Below are 20,345 nucleotides of genomic sequence, written 5' to 3' on the forward strand. Positions count from 1 at the left end.
TCAACATACAAGACCCTCTAAGAAGCTTAGTTTCTGCCTTGCTTCCAACGTTAGAATCATATCTTAAGCAATTGACTGTTTCATGGCCCCTCCTTGCATCAATCATATCTTTCGATGGATAATTCGTCGAACGAGGTTGAAGATATGATCACGGTGCTACAGTGGAACTGCCGTAGTCTAGTGCCTAAACTAGACTCGTTCAAATTTTTACTTCACAATTCTGATTGTGATATATTTGCTCTCTGTGAAACATGGCTTTCTTCCGATAAAAAACTCAACTTCCACGATTTTAACATTATACGCCTGGATAGAGACGATTCTTATGGAGGAGTACTTTTAGGGATCAAAAAGTGTTACCCTTTCTACAAAATTTCCCTTCCTGCTCTATCAGGCGTCGAAATCGTCGCTTGCCAAATAAATGTGAAGAACAAAGACCTTTGCATAGCTTCAGTTTATGTTCCACCAAGAACCTCCATTAGCCGTAGTCAACTCTGGAATCTAGTTTCGATTCTTCCATCCCCAGTATTAATTCTGGGTGATATGAACTCCCATGGTACTGGGTGGGGCGATCTATATGACGACAATAGAGCGGCTATTTTTTACGATTTATGTGACGATTTCAATTTGACTATTTTGAACACTGGTGAAGCGACACGTATAGCAAAACCTCCGGCTCGAGAAAGCCGACTCGACCTATCTTTGTGTTCAAGATCGCTATCATTGGATTGTCAGTGGAAGGTTATCAATGATCCCCATGGTAGCGATCATTTGCCAATCATCATTTCAATAAAGTGTGGCCCTCACTCTGCAGAACCATCTCGGGTTCCATTTGATCTTACAAGGAACATCGACTGGCAGAAATATGCAACGGCGGTGACAATCGGTGTCGAATCAATAGATGCGCTTCCACCATTGGAAGAATATCGATTCCTAGCCGATTTGATTTACAAAAGCTCACTGGAAGCACAAAAAAGAAAAGTTCCAAGTGCACCCTTTAAAAGGAGACCAGCCACACCTGGTTGGGACGAAGAATGCACAAAATTGTATGTAGAAAAATCGGATGCTTTCAAAGTTTTTCGTAGACACAAAACCTCCAGTTACTTCGAGGAATATTCAGAGCTTGAGACAAAGCTGAAACAATTAATCAAAGCAAAAAAAACGCGGTTATTGGCGCAATTTCGTCGAGGGACTCTCACGAGAAACCTCAATGAACACCTTGTGGAGGGTGGCTCGCAACATGCGTAACCGCTCATCTTTCAATGAGAGTGAAGAATACTCCAACCGATGGATATTCGATTTCGCTAAAAAGGTCTGTCCGGACTCAGTTCCAGCACAAAATATTCTTCGTGAAGCGTCTCCTAGCGGCGGCTCTCTGGATAGACCATTCACAATGCTGGATTTCTCTATGGCTCTTCTTTCATCGAACAACTCCTCACCGGGAAGCGATATGATTAAATTCAATCTTCTGAAAAATCTCCCAGATATCGCTAAAAGACGCTTGCTAGACTTATTCAATTCCTTACTAGAAAACAACATTATACTGCCTGAATGGAGATAGGTCAAAGTAATAGCCATTCGAAAACCTGGCAAACCAGCGTCTGACCATAACTCATACCGTCCGATTGCCATGCTTTCGTGCATTAGGAAATTGTTGGAGAAAATGATCCTTCGGAGACTCGATCAGTGGGTCGAAACAAATAATTTGCTATCAAATACACAGTTTGGGTTCCGCAAGAGCAAAGGAACAAACGATTGTCTACCGCTGCTTTCCACAGATATTCAACTGGCCTTTGCACACAAGGAGCAATTGGCTTCAGTATTCTTGGACATTAAGGGGGCTTTTGATTCAGTTTCCATTGAAATTCTGTCAGACAATCTGCACAGATGTGGACTTTCTGGAATTTTAAATAATTTCTTGTACAATTTGTTGTCAGAAAAGCAAATGAACTTTTCCCTTGGACAACTGACAACTTCCAGAATTAGCTACATGGGCCTGCCCCAAGGCTCATGTCTCAGCCCTCTTCTTTATAACTTTTACGTCAAAGATATCGACAACTGTTTGGCAGAACAATGCACGCTAAGACAACTTGCAGATGACGGTGTGGTTTCCGTAAGAGGTCCACATGCCGTGGACTTGCAAGGACCATTGCAAAATTCCTTAGATAACTTGTCTTCTTGGGCTATGAATCTAGGGATCGAATTCTCGCCGCAGAAAACTGAACTGGTAGTGTTTACTCGAAAGCGGTACCCAGCCCAAATGCATCTTAATCTTTTGGGCAGAAACATTACTCAATCATTGTCTTTCAAGTACCTTGGGGTCTGGTTTGATTCAAAGTGCACTTGGAATGCCCATATTACTTATTTGAAGCAAAAATGTCAGCAGAGGATCAACTTTCTCCGTTCAATTTGCGGCACATGGTGGGGTTCTCATCCGGGAGACCTCATAACGCTTTATAAAACAACTATTCTCTCTGTTCTAGATTACGGCTCTTTCTGCTTTCTCTCGGCAAGAAAAAGTCACCTAATAAAATTGGAACGAATTCAATATCGTTGTCTGCGTATTGCTCTAGGCTGTATGCACTCAACGCATAACATGAGTCTCGAGGTTCTGGCAGGAGTAACACCCCTCCAGAACCGTTTCTGGGAGCTCTCTCTCAGAATACTAATCAAATGCGGAGTGACGAACACACTTATAATTGCTAATTTTGAAGAAATTCTTGGGCTGAACACACAATCTCGATTTATGAGAATCTACCACCACTACATATCATCAGATATGTGTCTTCCTTGTTATACTCCAGACCGTGTTCACTTCACCAATCGCAGTTCCTCAATTGAATATGATCTGACCATGAAACAAGCAACTCATGGGATTCCCGATCAACTTCGACCTATTATTATTCCGCGTATTTTTACTGAAAAGTACCAACAAGTCAATTGCATGAAAAGATATTTTACAGACGGGTCCCGTCTCAATGGATCCACTGGCTTCGGTGTCTTCAATGAAAACTCTAGCGCCTTCCGCAAACTTCAGGAACCTTGTTCCGTTTTTGTTGCTGAGCTGGCAGCAATCAACTTCGCATTGGGGATGATTTCCAATATGCCCACAGACCATTACTTCATCTTCTCGGATAGTCTCAGTTCGATTGAGGCTATTCGGTCGATGAAACAAGGTAGGCACTCATCTTATTTCCTTTCAAAGGTAAGGGAGCAGATGTGTGTGCTGGTCGAAAGATCATATATGATTACCTTTGTATGGGTCCCCTCACATTGCTCAATCCCAGGCAATGAGAAGGCGGACTCTCTCGCAAAGGTGGGCGCGCAGGAAGGCGAATTGTATGACAGGCAAATTTCACACGATGAATTTTACCATTTAGTGCGTCAGAGTACCTTTTCGAGTTGGCAAACCGATTGGGACACTGGAAATCTTGGACGGTGGTTACATTCAATTATTCCTAATGTTTCATCGAGAGCGTGGTTTAAAGGCTTGGGCTTAAGTCGTGACTTCATTCGCGTGATGAGTAGACTTATGTCCAACCACTACTCGCTAGATGCTCATCTCAATAGAATAAACCTCGTGGACAGCAACATCTGTCGGTGTGGAAACGGTTACGATGACATCGAACACGCAGTTTGGCAATGTACGGATAATGACGCCGCCAGAGAGCGACTTTTGAATACCCTCGAGGCCCAAGGAAGACAACCCTATGTTCCTATCAGAGACGTGTTGGCAACCCGTGATCTCTGCTGTATGCAGTCCGTTTATGTTTTTCTTCAAATGTCTAGTATAAGAATTTAATTCCTTTTGTCTTTTGTCTCTCTTTATTAGTTTTTGTTTGTCTTGTCCCCCCGTCTCGATGAGTCTCATCGTCGCCCACTGGTCACCCACCATAGCCGGTCGAACTCCGGACGAAGCTAGAACAGCACTACCGTTCATACTGGCGACAACGCTCTGATGAGACAACGAAACCCTACCCCAAGCTCCTCCCCTGATCCTATCCTTCGAAAATGTACCCTTCTAACCTCGAGTAAGCCGCGAGTAATCGGCCCAACTCCTACTAGACATAGAATTAAGTGAATTTTGTTACACACAGTGAACAATGAATTATCGGCTCCGTAAAGCTAACGCGATTGAGCCTTCCAAATAAACGAAATGGATAAAAACAAATGGCCCCTTCTTGCAGCTATCATCTCCTTCGATGGATAATTTTCCAAACGAGGTCGGGGATTTGATCACTGTTCTACAGTGGAATTGTCGAAGCCTTATTCCGAAATTAGATTCGTTTAAGTATTTAGTCTATAACAATAATTGCGATGCATTTGCCCTCTGTGAAACATGGCTCTCTTCAGAAATTGATCTCCCTTTTTATGATTTTAACATTATTCGATTGGATGGTGAGGATTCACGTGGAGGAGGGGCACTTTTGGGGATCAAAAAGTACCATTCCTTCTATAGAGTGAATCTTCCCGAATTCCCCGGTATTGAAGTTGTCGCATGTCGCATTAAAGGTAAGCGCCTTTGTATTGCTTCTGCATATATTGCTCCTAGAGTCTCTGTTAATCGCAAACAACTTTTCGACATATGTGCGGTACTTCCCGCTCCATGGTTGATCATGGGAGATTTTAACTCCCATGGCACAGGCTGGCGGGAGCTGTACAATGATAACCGTTCTACTTTGATTTATGATCTCTGCGACAACTTCAACATGACAATCCTTAACAATGGAGAAGTAACACGTTTGGCTGGTCCATCCTCGAATGGTAGCAGATTAGACCTCACCTTTTGCTCCAATTCACAATCGTTGAACATGCCAATCGTGCACTTGGCATGTTTTCCAGGATCCACACGGTAGTGATCATCTGCCGATCAAAATTTCGATTGCCAGTGGGTTCATCTCGTCAGAATCCGTTAACGTCGCGTACGATCTAACCCGTAAAATCGATTGGACTAAGTTCCAATCCGTGATAGGCGATACAGTATCGTCAGTGGTACTGAATCAAAAGCCCCCTTGATATCCAAGAACACAGAAGCCATTTGCTCTTTCTTAGCAAAAGCCAACTGAATTTCCGAGGAAAGCAACGCGAGACAGTCGTTCGTTCTCTTACCCCTACGGAAACCAAATTGAGTATCTGAAAGAAGGTGGTTCGTCTCAACCCGTTTGTCGAGGCGAACAAGGATCATTTTCTCCATCAATTTCCGAATGCACGAAAGCATCGCGATGGGCCGATACGAGTTGTGATCCGACGTGGGTTTATCAGGCTTTTTAATGCCTATAACTCTCACTTGCCTCCAATCATCCGGCACAATATTGAGCTCCAGGAACTGACAAAACAAGTTCAACATGCGTCTCTTAGCGACGTCTGGGAGGTTCTTCAACAAGTTGAACTTGATTCTATCAGCCCCCAGAGCCGAATTGCCAAACGAAAGGAGCGCGAGTGAGACTTCCAGCATTGAAAAAGGCTGGCTGATCTCATCTCCCGAATTCTTCGTTTCGCGAGGAATCATCTGTGCCGGCACGGAATCAGGGCATACTTTTCGCGCGAACTTGAGAATCCAACGTTCTGAGTACTCCTCACTCTCGTTGTTCGAAGACCGGTTACGCATCCTTCGCGCCACGTTCCATAGACGTTTAGCGCGACAATCAGTCTACAAACTGCCGCCAATAACCCCGTTTTTTGGCCTTGATGAGGCTCTTGAGTTCGCGTTCAAGAGATGTGTATTCGTCGAAATGCTCGCGTGTTCCGCGTTTCCGAAAAAGTTTAAACGCGTCGGACTTTTTTCGGTAAACCTCCATGCATTGTTGATCCCGATGGTGTTTTCTTACGAATTGACGATCGCGACACCGGTCGTGTTTGAGCTTGAAGTGTGCTGTCGACGATGTGATTAGAGAGGAAGTTATATTCCTCCAACGGCGGAAGCTTCTGTGCTCTTGGATATCAAGTGGGCTTTTGATTCAGTATCCGTTGAAGTTCTTTCAGAGAAACTCCACGCTTGTGGATTGTCTCCATTAATGAATAATTTTTTGTACAATTTGCTGTCAGAAAAACATATGAGCTTTACTCATGGAAACTCTACAGCTTTTCGATTTAGCTACATGGCTCATGTTTAAGCCCCCTTTTGTACAATTTCTACGTTAGAGAAATTGATGTCTGCCTTAGTGACAATTGCACGTTGAGACAACTTGCAGATGATGGCGTAGTGTCTATCACAGGGCCAAAAGAGGTTGACCTGCAAGGACCCTTACAGGATGCCTTGGACAATTTGTCTACTTGGGCTATTCAGCTAGGTATCGAATTCTCCACGGAGAAAACTGAATTGGTCGTTTTTTCTAGGCAGCATAGCCCAGCACAACCGAAGCTTCAACTTTTGGGTAAGCCGATCACTCATTCCATGTCTTTCAAATATCTTGGGGTCTGGTTCGATTCCAAATGCACCTGGAGATCCCACATTGATTTTCAATGTGGGATTCAATGTTCAATTTTCTTCGAACAATTACTGGAACGTGGTGGGGAGCCCATCCGCAAGATCTTCTAACGTTGTACCGGACAACGATTTTATCGGTTTTAGAGTACGGTAGTTTTTGCTTCCAGTCGGCAGCTAAAACGCACATCATCAAGCTGGAACGGATCCAGTATCGTTGTCTTCGTATCGTGTTAGGATGCATGCACTCGACTCATACTATGAGTCTCGAAGTGCTGGCGGGCATGTTCCCACTATCCGTCCGTTTTTCAGAGTTATCTCTGAGGCTCCTCACCCGTTGCGAAGTAATGAACCCACTGGTGATCGAAAACTTTGAGAAGCTTCAAACATGTTTTATGATTTTGTACTACCTATATTTAACACAGGTCAGCCCTTCAAGAAATATTCCCAATCGTGTAGTCTTCTCCGATTTCGGCAATTCAGTGAATTTTGATTTAAGTATGACGCAGGAAATCCGCGGAATTCCAGAGCATCATCGTCCTATGATTGCTCCGTCATTATACTCTGTTTGGCCATGTTGATTCTGCAAGAACGTTTTTCACAGATGGATCTCTAATAGAGGAGTCCGCTGGTTTTGGTGTATTTAATGAATTTCATAGCGCCTCTCGAAAACTTGAAGCTCCTTGTTATGTGTATGTGACTGAACTGGCAGCAATTCACTACACTTTGGAAACTATTGCTTCACTTCTTCCAGACCCCTACTTTATTTTTACGGATAGTCTCAGTTCGGTAAGGCACTTCTCGTATTTTTTTTTAATACAAGAGCTGCTTAGTGTTTTATCCGTGCGCTCTTTCATCATCACCTTCGCGTGGGTCCCTTCGCATTGCTCAATTTTGGGCAATGAGAAGGCGGATTCACTTGCGAAGGTGGACGCTATGGAAGGCGACATTTATGATCGACAAATCGCCTATAGTGATTTTTTTTTTTCTATTTATCGTCAGCAGTCGCTCGTTAGCTGGCAACATCAATGGAGTGAAGGGAGCTTGGGACGATGGCTACATTCAATTATCCCTAAAGTGTCGAAGTTTGCATGGTTCAAAGGGTTGAATATGGGTCGAGACTTCATTCGCGTGATGTATCGCCTCATGTCCAATCGTTAAACGCTCACTTGTTCCGTGTGGGGTTGGGAAACAGCAATCTTTGTGAATGTGGACAAGGTTACCAGGACGCTGATCACATCCTTTGGTCTTGTGCGGAGTATCGTGGAGTCAGATCACATTTTTATGATTCCCTTCGGGCTCAAGGTAGACAACCTAATGTTCCAGTTCGGGATGGTTAGGCTAGACGCGATCTGGAGTTTATGAAACTCATATATGTTTACTTTAAGAATATTAACCTTAGATTGTAAGTTTGATTAACCTTGTGTTTAGTTTGTATTTTTTATGTGTGGGTTTTTTTCCAATGTTTGTTTTCAAGATGAATAGACATCATTTCATGCTTTAGGATTAATTAAATAGTTGTATCGCAAACCACATTTGAAACCTCCTTCTTCCCTTTTCCCATCCAAAAAATTGTAAATCTCCACTAACCTCGAGACAACTGCGAGTACTCGGTCCAGTTCCTTTATCTTTAAATATAAGACAGTAATAATGTATAACGGAAAGGATAACTCGGCTCTGTAAAGTTTATTCGATTGAGCCTGTACAAATAAAGTAATTATCAAAAAAAAATAGAGCACAAAGATCATGGCCACTATATCACACTGTAAAATACTGTGTTGCCTGGAAGCTGCTTGATCATACCATAAGGTTATCAATCTCTTAAATAATTAATAACAATTTAATTTGTCTTTTGGTTTAAAACAATCTATGCAAATTAGTTGTAACTGAGAAAGTTTTCGATAAGAATAGCTATAAAGCTTATCAGCAAAGCAACATATTACACAGGCTCCATCTCCTTTAGTAAAACTAGTGCCCCATCACCCACCGATTCTCCTTCATCTCGAAGATAACCCATTGGCCGAATTTGCCGTAGTTCCTCGATCCACTTGCTATGATTTCAACAATGCCAATTATGATGACATTATCAATGTCCTTGATGGTATCAACTGGGATGAAATCTTCGGGACAGATGATGCTGATATCGCCACTACAAGTTTTTCATCGATCGACATGTCCCAACGAAAGATCTTTCATCCTCCAGGAAAGTACCGTGACTTTCAGCATCCTTGCGTAAAATTAGGTAAGTTTTCAAAGCACCGGTCGATTTTACTGACGAACCATTACGTGATGCTTAACCATCGATACAAACGATTAGCACGTCGCTGCTTTTTAGCCTATCGACGCGGTGTGCAGACTAAACTAAAGCGTAACCATAAGGCGTTCTGGAGACATGTAAATGAATAACGAACGGATAATGGTCTACCATCCTCAATTCCTCGAAACGGAAACGTGGCTGATTTAATTTCTGACATGCGTCGAATGTTTTCTGAAAAGTTCGTTGATACTTTTTGCAACGACGTCATACTACCTCAACAACGTGCAGATTTCCGATCGATGCGTTAAAACAATTCCTGTCTCAAACGCTATATATCATCAGTGATCTACTCTAGGGCATATATTTCGATTATTGTTGACGACCAATAAATTCCCTTCGTTGTGGAAAGACGCGTATATATTTCCCGTCCGCAAGAATGGTGATAGACGAAATGCTGACAATTATCGTGGAATTTTAACGTTGTGTGCGGCTTCCAAATTGTTCGAATTGGTGGTCCTGGGGCCAATCTATTTCCACGTTAAGCAATACATTAGAGAGGATCAGCATGGATTTATGCCAAAGCGTTCAACGACCACGAATCTCCTGTCAATCGTTCATCATGGATAGGTTTACAGCTGAATCGCAAACTGACGTCACATGTATGGATTTATCGGCGGCATTCGACAGAATCGACCACGATATTGCTGTGGCAAAGTTGGAAAAGCTTGGCATCGGCGGTTCCCTACTGCATTGGTTCCGATCGTATCTCTGTAAATTATTAGATTTTTTTAGGGGCGTATATCTCACGCGTTTCCCAACCATCTAGGATGTTGCTTCCTTCTGCAAAGATGTTCAGGAGTACAATGTCTTCAAAACTATGGACAGTGTATGGCAGAATTTACTCAATAGATGGTGCTAAAACGAAAATGATCAAGTTGCGCCTTCCTAAATACACATTATATAACGCCATCTACAGATCCTGCTTATAAGGATAGTTCCCGGAACTTAAGCAAAGTTGTTCAGATGGACAAGACCTATCTTAAGGAAAATATTTTATTTCAGAATTCACTCACCAGGTGACGCTAGTGTGACATTCTCTTTGCATTGTTTGCCCGAATTTAACATATGGACTAGATAGAAATTTTCCGTCTTTTGTAAAGTAAATTCTATCATACACTGTCCATAGTTTTGAAGACATTATATTTCTGAACATCTTTGCAGAAGGAAGCCTCTTAATGGATATATTTTTACAGCGCCCCTCCAAAACAAGTCCGATAATATTATCTGAAATTTCACTAATTTTTCTTTGCAATACATTTTAAATTTAAGAAATACATTGAAATTTCGGTAAGATACGGCAATTTAAATTAAAGGTCAAATTGACCCCAGGGTACAGACAACGTAAGTATTTTAATAAAAAAAACACAATAAATATTTGTCCATGTTTTTGGAGCACATTTCATCTTGTATTACAGAGCTCCGGCTGATGCACCTAGTCACGAAAGTTTTAGAAAAATCCATCAATTTATAAAATAGTAACAGCCTTTCAAAGTGGCCTGGGGTCAAATTGACTCCAAGGTACAGATAAAGGGTTAAGCTGATATTGCCCTTTAGTTTATGCTACAATAACTCATGAAGGCCATAGACAGTTTTGGAATATTTTTCACAACATCCATAGCTACTAAGCAAAAACATGCTGTGGAAACGTTTCAAAGAATAATCATGGAACAGCATACCTCCGATATTACTAAAGGATTAAAAACAAAAGCAGAACATTAATCACATTGCTCGGATAAACTTTTCGTCAATGACCTATTTTAAAAGAGGCTGATTGAAATAAGATCTTCAACAATTTCTAGATCAAATATAAAGATCAAGATAATGAAAAAAAGACCGTGCTCTATGATAACATGGGACCAATCAAACCAACATCCATTGATTCCGAGAGATCTTTATCGGAGTCCAGATATATATGTTTATTTGTTTATTTGTATATTGAAAAATCTAGCTGACAATTATTGTCTAAATCAATAAAACTTAAACTAAATAGTTACATTCAACGGTACGGAAAATGCCAAGTAACCGATGACAAAAAACGTCAGCTGATACATTGAAGTCGAACATATAAAAGAAGTTGTTGAATTTCCGGCTGATGGCTCGAATTGGCTCGTGTTGTGTATAATTTCGGTGCCGTGGTTCAAAAACAGAATATTGCGTTGACGACGAGGCCTCTCAGGGGCATACATATTTAGCTGAGACGGCAGTGTTGGAAAGTCAATGTCACCCGTAAGCAGCTTTCCAGCGAACAAAACTTGAGCGACCGTCCGTCTCACCTCTAATGGTTAGATTCCCAGGAGACGGTAACGCTCCTCGTACGGTGGCAAGTTCTTTGGGTCATGGTAGTTGAGGAAACAAAGAGCATATCCCACAAACTTGCGTTGAACGGATTCAATTCTAGTGATCCAGCTAGCATGGAAAAGGCACCAAACAACTATTTAAACTTGACTCAAGGAACTATTTAAACTTGACAATAAGGATCGCACTAGCGAGCAATAGAGTGACCTGAGGCATAGCGGGTCACGGAACTCGTCGGCAATTTTGAAAATAAAGCCCAATTGTAAATTAGCTCTGGAGATGATGTCATTATAGTGGTTTCTGAAAGTCATTCTGCAGTCCACGGTAACGCCGAGATCCTCTATGTACTCTATATAATTAGGGAGCAAAATTCGTCCTCAACAAAATAATGAAACAAATATTGCTCATTGTGTGCTAGAGGATTATTTTTCAATCAATTTGTATTGGTACAATACACACCTTTGTTATTCTTCATCAGAGGTGGTGAATTTCATGCAAATTTTACGGCGAAAAATGTCGCGACATTAGTATCCCCTATACAATTTAGTAGTGACATATTTGCAGTAAAAAATGTACAATAACCACCTCGGTATTGACAACCCTAAAGCGGCCCTATTAGCTCGGTAATGCTACAATCGTATCCACGACCATTTGCTCAGTAAACAAAAACGGTCACCTTTAGGCCACCAAACCTCTTACATCACAACAACCGGCATAAGCTATTTAAAAAAAGAAATCACCGAAATAATTCAACCAACATGTAATGATATAACTCGTTCTATTCTAGATCCCGGATCAAGCATCCGTCATACTATGCTGAAGATATCATGTTTTTTAGATAGGTCCAATTGAGTACTATCAGTTGCAATTTTCTACATTAAACCAAAAACCAAAAAACACGATCGTTCACTCCAATAGTAAGAAGGAGCCTGAGATTGAACCCACAATATATATTTTTAGTTAGCAAATTGATCGCTAGTTGACGACAAAGCTCTTTACATATTCATTAAGATTTATAAGAAATAAATTTAATTTTTATCAAGTAAAAGTAAATAAAATATTTATTTATGATCATTTTTGTATAATAGTAGCTTTAAGTACCGAAAACAATATGCGTAATTTAATTTCACAAACTGCTGATAAAAATAGATCATTCATCCTATTTTTAAATGATAAATTTTATTTAAAAACAAATAAGAAACATCAGAAAATTTTAAAATTCTACACATCAACCATCTTTAACTGATGACTTTGAATATGAAATATCAGTTTTTAAAAGAAAAGCAAACACAATATTTTACCTGTTGTACATCAGCACATCGGGCTTCCATAGCTTGTTGGGTGTTATCCTTAAATCTCTTACTCCTCCAAAGTCAGAATCATTCCACCTTAAGTTATAATCGTTCCATTCCTATAGATGAATTGAAATTTATGAATTAGCATAGAATAAATACACCTGCTTCCACGGGATTTTTTTTTTGAAGATATGAACATCACATTTATATAAAGCAGAAAAGGTTATAGTAGCAAACAACATAGTGACATAGATAACATGCAATAGTGGCGTCTACTTATAAAGATAATCAGCATTTTTGGGACAGTATTTCATACGTTTACTGATTATTCATTAGTTTCACTTTTCAATTTGCTTAAGAATAGTAAGATTGAAGTAAAAAAAAAAATTCAGCGGAATGTCAGATTCCTGTAATGCATATGAAACGGCATAGTTTGAATGAAGCAAAACAAAAAGAACATGTTAAAGCATTTGTTAGTTAGTTTAGTTAATAGATCGATAGTAGTTAATGATTTTATTAATGGCCCTAAATTTATACTGGATTAATGAAAATATATGTAAGAATTCAAGTAACCTACAATCAAATTAAAAGAAATATAAAATATAATTATAACAGAAATAAATAAAATGCTCGTTATTAAGCTGATGGCACACAATAACATTCATGTTTAAAAACCATAAAAATCAGAAGATAACGATAATTTTCGCTTATAAAACAAATAATTTCAGCTGTTATCAACCCTCGATGTTGGCATTATTAATCTTTAGGTCTCAATATCTTTATCCCAAAAAAAATATATTCTTCATAAAGATTTCTTAGAAACAGTTTTGGTTAGAGAGTTTAAAAACTATAAATCCAAAATAGATCATCGAACTGGCAGTGGTTCAGTTCACCAACAAACAAATACTCCAACTCGAATCAACATGCTCGGAGCAGTTGGACGATCTGAAACAAGTGTTTCCATTTTTTTTCAAATTCATGCAACATAGGAGAAATAACAGTTTCTGCACTTCTTAACCTATCATCGTCAGGGGGTAAATGAAGTCCTTGAGCGATGATGCATCATATTCCAGACTATCGCTTTGCAAAAAAAAAATAACACTAAGACTTTAGCCGAAGCCGTCATTTCCATAGGTAGGTTTTCAAAAGGCCAGGGTATAACATTTTTTCGGTTAGTTAGTTAGTTTTCTTCATTAGAGAGACTTTCAGTCTTTTGCTACATTGCATTTGTGCCTCCCTGGGGTATTCCTTCAATCGGCGTATTAAAGGACTGTATTTGGGATTTTATGTAAGGCAAATTTACTGTTCATCTACTTTTCACAATTTAATAAACACAGTAAACATTTGCATACAATTCGAACCACAGTTCATTAATACGCCGATTGAAGGAATTAGCCCAAACATGGGTCTTTCGAACCTGATCGCATTCGGCTCGAATGTTAAATTCCTTCAATCGGCGTGTTACACCAGCTTATTTGCAGATTGACAAGGTATTCCAAAGCCTCCCAGTCTGGCCATACCGGACAACCCGGAAAAGTTGTGACAATTGAAGACAATCTTCCACCGCAAGATGTGGAAGGTTACTTATACTTACCCAGTAAAGGATTCTTTAGTCCGAAATATAATCGGGAATCTTCAAGCGATCTATTTTCAAGCTGGTACCAGGACAACAAAACACTTCGAGACTCCTTTATTTCTTGAACTTGAAAACCCATCTTCGTATGTCGTTTCCGTTTTTGCGGTGTAGCTACCCGAGCAAAGTCCAGCATCAAAATGACAGCATATTGAAATCAAGTTTTGATATCACCATCAAACTGAAATCATAACTTGATTTCAGTTTACGCAATCGACACATTTGAAACCTAAATTTTGTTTTCAATTTGCTATACATTTGCTCTTCAGAAATATGTTGTTGTGGGTTTGTTTTCATTGCCTTAGCATAGCATCAAGTTGAATACTTTTTTTGTTATCAACAGAAAAAATATATATCAAATTTAGTTTTCAGTTTGCTCTCACTGATAGCAGAAATAGTTTCCAATGTGATGTCACAGGAAGATTTGTTTGCTCTCAATTGTGATATTTTATCCGTTGAAACGACCAAAACGACAGCAACATGAGTAATCATTATCAGCGAAATAACAACATCAAATTTAGATTTCAATTTGATCTCAGACTTTGCTCGGGTCGTTGCTACACGACCGTACACCAAATTTATTCAGGATGTAGATATCGGGTGCACCTTTGTTTACAAACAAATGTTATTGAGGCTATTGTCAAATCAGAGAAAAAAAAATAGAATTTGGCGTCAGAATATCAGTTTTAATAACATGTAGCATTGAATTGATTTCCCTGAAATGGTAATACACTTTTGGTACTATCCCCCAAAAACGAAAACGACAATAGTTCTACGTTTTGAAAAATTACGTGTATAAAGTGAGACACATGTAAACTTTGATCTGTTCTTTATTCAAGAGTGCTAATACAGTGAGTTTTCATTACAAATGCCGAAATACAGTCCTTTTATCTACCGATTGATGGAATTGGCCCGTACACTGTGGATCTTTGAGCCGGATGCTCAATTTGAAGCGCAAGTGCAAGAGTTGGGTGCTCCCTTTTTGTTCTAATAGATTCCAAATCGTGGCAATACTCCATTGATATCAGTTTTACTGGTAGTTCAATTACGGATAACAGTTCCTTCGTTATTCCGTAACATATATGACGACTATTCGGCAGTAACGACGCTAAGCTGGAAGAGTCATTCGATACAGAGGAAACCTCCGAAATCTTGGGAAAGGATACACCGGATTCGAATTAAAAAAGGAGGAGGAGACGTGCGGTGGTCCATATAAATTTAAAAAATAGATGATTGCACAAATAGCTGATCATTGCACAAATCTCTCAAAAACTGTCTACATAGAATGTGGACGGCCCCTTTCAATGCTTTGACTTGTGGAATCTTAATACGATTTGGTTCAACACACAAAATGTTAATAAGCAGTTTCATGATGTCCATGAAAAGTATATAGTAGTGAAAGAAACGCTCTCAAAATATGTTTTTATTAATCAGATGCAAGAAGAATTGTTGGTATTGCAGATTTCGCACGTCATTAGACTCCTGAAAAGGAAAAAAATCTGTATTTAAACCTTCGCGTAAAATCTCCCATCGTTATCTTGACCATAGACCGTTGGTATATACAACGAAACTGTAGTGGCGACCCCAGCGTAGTGGTGAATATCCATACCTCTCACGCCACAGTTATGAGTTTAAATCTCACCGGACAAGTCACGAATGACCCAAGAGTGTTTAAGTGACTATAATAATAATAATAAAAACATAGGGGAAATGTATGTAATTTCGGCCTAAATGCCCCTAATTTGGGCCCATACATAAGTTCAGCAATCGACTAAATTTTCAATAGCGACCAAAAATATCTAATAGTACCGTCCCAATGACGCGTTCATCTAGACAAAATGGATAAATAGCAGATTTATAGTGATGTGTGTGTGGTGTGTGTGGATACAATCCATCGTCCACTGAACCGGCAGTGTTTTTATGGAAGGAACCTGTCTGCATCTATCCTGTATCATAGGTGCAAACATTTTGAGCCCTGGAGATGGAAGGTGACAGCGATATTGTACATTCAGTGACCCATTTCAAGAATGCCTGTTCCTACACGTACATTATGAGGTCTCCTTCATATACAATAAGCCCCGCATGAACACATCGATGTATCAATTGGATACATGTAATGCATTCACACTTCCGGAATAAAAAAAAAAATATTCTGGAGCGTATTTAGTAGTAACAATTTGAAATGTATGTGAATAACACATTAAAATGTAAGTAAACTTAGCTGATCTGTTCAACGTCCAACTATAAAGGCGGCTCTCCATCGCATCTTGTATCCGACGTCTTTTTCCCCTTTTTCTTGTCTTTTTGCGAAGCCTCTCAGCGCGTAAATAAACTTAAATTAAACATTATCACTCGCGATGCCACTAATTTCTGGTCCGGGAGAAAAAATCAAACAACGCAGAGCTACATCTCTTCTGATGCTTGCAAACAAACATGATGAATCACGTTTGCTTTCTCGGTTCTAAAACTTCCCGGAAAGGGAGAAAACCACCACACTTATAACCGTCCAGATTTATAGTGATGCGCCCAAACTTAGATCCATAGGCCAACATTATATCCATTTCCCCTATATAATGTTTTTCAAAACAGATGTTCATAGAATCAATCATTATTTAGTTTTAAATAGTTGTTTATTTTTATTTGAATTTATTTTTATATATATTTAAATATTTTTAATCAAAGTTCAGACAAATTTCTACTATTCACTCTTTTAAAACAGTTTGTCTTATGATTTTAATGCTTTAAACGCTTTCGACCCAGAAAAAAGGTTTCATTTGATAAAAAAATTGTTAAAAGATATCGTAAATCTAACAAAAGTCAGTATTTTTCTCCAATTCTATTGAAAATTATCGTGTTCAACACGTTTTTTCTATCTCATAATGGCAAAAGGATGGACTTGAAAACCACATTAATCGACCTTTCGTTCTTGTTTAGAGTCCCACTATTTTTCATGATGAGATAGAGAAAATGTTTTTTCTCTTAATTATTCCAAAGAATGTAAGGAAAACTCTGATTTTCTCAGAAAAAAAGCGTCGGGCTGTAAGTTTCCCGGTAAAGTTATATGTTTAGTAATGGGAAAATGGTTTTTGTATACGATGAAATGCTCCATAGACCTTGGAAAAAGCTGCTTTACTGCGTATCTACTCATATAAACTGTACTGCCCGTGATAGCTTCGGGTCATATTCAAAACAGCCACATCCCGACTCAATGCTTAAATAAATACAATACAATACAGGTCGGACTCGATTATCCACAGTTGACTTTTTTCACTTCAACCACTGATTTCTTGCAAACGACCAATAATTAATCACGCTGATGCTGAAATGAAGGTGATATTAGGTTTAGGCCTAATGCTCATGGTTAAATAGGTAGTATACTCAAAGTGAAACATCAGAATTATTAGAAACCTTTTTTTTTGTCTCTGTTCGGGACATAACACCACTGCGACCAGTAATTTGATCTATTGTAGTATATCCCGTGTCCTTAGTTTAGTGCATGTCGTTTCATTCCATCACTATTGAGAAATGATGAAGTATTCGGTTGTGATACAGTTGTCATTCTTGCCTTCATCGCACGGAATCGATGCTAACTGAAAGGTTCCGCTATTTATACCCTTCGGAGTGTTGAAACACCCTCCAAAGGCGCGCCCCTTTGTCAGTCAAAATTGGATTCCTTAACAACAAAAACAAGCTATGAAACCGATAATGACCATGCATCAGAACCCTAGTCTTAACCACTTCAAACTAGGGAACAACGAATAGAAGATTAGGAATCACATACATAGGTGAATACTAACTAGCTCATTTTTTCCTTGTTTCAAGATCATCCTCGGTCCAGGCAACCCGAGGACTTATCACTATCAACAAGGCATAAAAAGTAACAAGGACTAAGATATGTTCCTTTGATTACTGAAAAAAACCTGTTCCCCTAGTTTGAAGAAGTCAGGACTAGGAATCGGTGGTAGATCTTACATCCCGTAACGTACCACGAAAAGGTGATCTACCCACGTTACGGGGCAAAAAGAAAGTTATTAGTGCCTTCTCAGAGATGCCAATTTCATCCTCGCATCTAGATGCAGTCATCCGTGATACACCATCAGATTCGACTTTGGAATTTTCCAAATCACTGAGGAGCACGTTCAACATGCGATGCCTAAATTTAAACATTCTGCATCATACGGAATCTCTGCACTGAGATGCTCAAGCATTTTAGTGATTTGTTTTCCTTTGGTTTGTTTTCCGTCGATCTTGTTTTACGTCCTGAGCACCTATGCTACCGACGCCAGGAAGGCAGGTCCCACACCTGTACCCTACCTATCGACCCATAAACTCATGAACTGGGGACCAACGGCTTTACTTCCCTGATGTGATCAGAGATGTTATATCTCAGAACATCCCGGCGGCGCCGACTAGGATTGAACCCGGGCCTGCTGGGGTGAGAGGTAATCACGCTTATCATTACGCCACCAGCACCGCAAAAGTCTGTACCTGTACCTGTAAAAAATAGAAGATACTGAGAACAAAGCACACACGTGTGTGCGAAAAAAAATTTCGCCAATCGATGGGATTTAAACCCACACCGCAATTGGTACCTACGGGTACCGATAAGATATACTTAATTTTTGCATATATACTATATTAACAATATAATCCACCCTAACGTTAGGAATGGTCAGCAGCAAACGTTTGATTACAGCCCATGTTGACATGTTCACAATATTTGTAGATATCCATTGGAACATGATAGGGTTCTGGTTGGACCTATCCAAAAACTGATGATGGTTGGACCTATTTTTTCAATCGCTAGTTTAGTCAATCTTCGCTATTTTTTTTTTTTCAAATATCACTTTACTATCATAAACAACTCATTTTCTTCCATTTGCATGGGTGTATTATTGAAAAAACCTCAAAACAATTGAGTTTCAATGTTTTTTTCAAAACAGTTCACTTTCCACGCATTAGCTCGTCATTATGCCTTACTTTCAAACATACAAAAAAGGAATATTTTTACATTTATTTTTATTTTCATGCAGTAAAATACTGCTTTAAGGTGTAAACAACACGTTAGTACGCCATTTATCCATTGGTTTCACTAAAATGTTTGAATAATTGACGAAATTCGAATAGATAAATATGATCATGGTTGGACCTATGTTTCCTAAGACGGCCGCTAGGTGCGCTTCGGTTTGTCTACATCTTTCATGCGCAGCTGATTTGAAATTCGATTTCGTTTTGGCCGAGTGATCAGTTTCTTCGAATGAAAAAATGGCTAAAGAAAAGAGTTATACGGTCGAAAATCTTCAAGAGGCTGTTCTTTTAGTAAGAAATAAATCACTTACCGCGTAGCAGGCACAGAAAAGGTACAATATTCCGAAAACGACACTTCACGCAAAAATTAAGGGAAGCCACGGCAAGAAATATAAAAGGGAAATAGTGTTGAGTGTTGATGTGGAGAACCAGTTAGGGGATTGGGTTTGTATGTGCGCTGCTTCTGGCAGTCCCAAGACGACCAAAAAGATCTTGGAAGCTGCTAAAGACCTTGCGTCACTAGTTGGTTGTAAATTTAAAGGGGGAATTCTATCGTCAGGTTGGCTGAAAAGGTAACCACCGATTTCCGAACTACCACGAAAGCGCCGAAAGAATCTGTTAATATGAATTTACATTAAGCACTTCTCATACAGCTTCTGTGTGTGAATTAACTTGAAATAAAATGTTAACAAACTAAAAATTGTTAACTGAAACTTATTTCCGAAAAAAAAACTCCTAGGGGAAAAATAACTATAAAACCGGAATTAAGTTCTGATATTCGGTCATTTTAAGCCTCAAAATTCCCCGGGGGCACCCAGAACATGCCCGGAAGTGTCCAATGTAGTCCAGGGCACTCAATTTTGTTATTGATCTTGTTATCGAATTTGGAAGTAATGTGAAGTGTCGCATGATAGGTTTTATTCCTGCCATGTCAAAATTAGGTCCATGTACCATATACCCTGGAACTTGTTCCGGCCATATCTCCAGAACCAGTTGACCGATTCCAAAAATATTCGATTGCTTTCAATAAGACCACAATACCTATAGTTTGACGTTAAAAATTTTCCAAATCGGGTCAATGATTTCCGAGAAAATGAGCCATGATTAATAGCTAATGCGTGGAAAGTGAACTTTTTTTAAAACGAAGTTAAACTCAAATTTCTTAGTTTTTTTTAAATAGCAAATTCATAAAAACTGTATAAAAAGGGTTTTTTCATGATACTAATAAGCTCTAAACAAAGTTTTTGATCAAACTAAACTAGCATTTGCAAAAATAGGTCCAACCATCATCATTTTTTAGGTCCAACCAAGATCAGTATAGGTCCAACCAACATCATAATTCTTTGCTGAATAAAA

At 39.2% G+C, this 20,345-nt stretch overlaps 1 protein-coding gene across 1 annotated transcript in view; it reads right to left on the reverse strand.

Moving 5' to 3' along the window:
- The window catches only part of LOC135714729 (neuronal acetylcholine receptor subunit alpha-7-like), an 82,228-nt gene that overhangs the window by 35,040 nt on the left and 26,843 nt on the right, over nt 1–20,345 (reverse strand). Inside the window, exon 6 of the mRNA XM_065238115.1 lies at nt 12,335–12,444. Coding sequence (XP_065094187.1) covers nt 12,335–12,444 — 110 coding nt within the window. The remainder of the gene's footprint in view (nt 1–12,334; nt 12,445–20,345) is intronic.

The sequence above is a fragment of the Ochlerotatus camptorhynchus genome, unplaced genomic scaffold (assembly GCF_037179485.1).
Source record: "Ochlerotatus camptorhynchus isolate MF236.1 unplaced genomic scaffold, CSIRO-AGI_Acam_v1.1 ptg000703l, whole genome shotgun sequence".
Lineage (NCBI taxonomy): Eukaryota > Metazoa > Arthropoda > Insecta > Diptera > Culicidae > Ochlerotatus > Ochlerotatus camptorhynchus.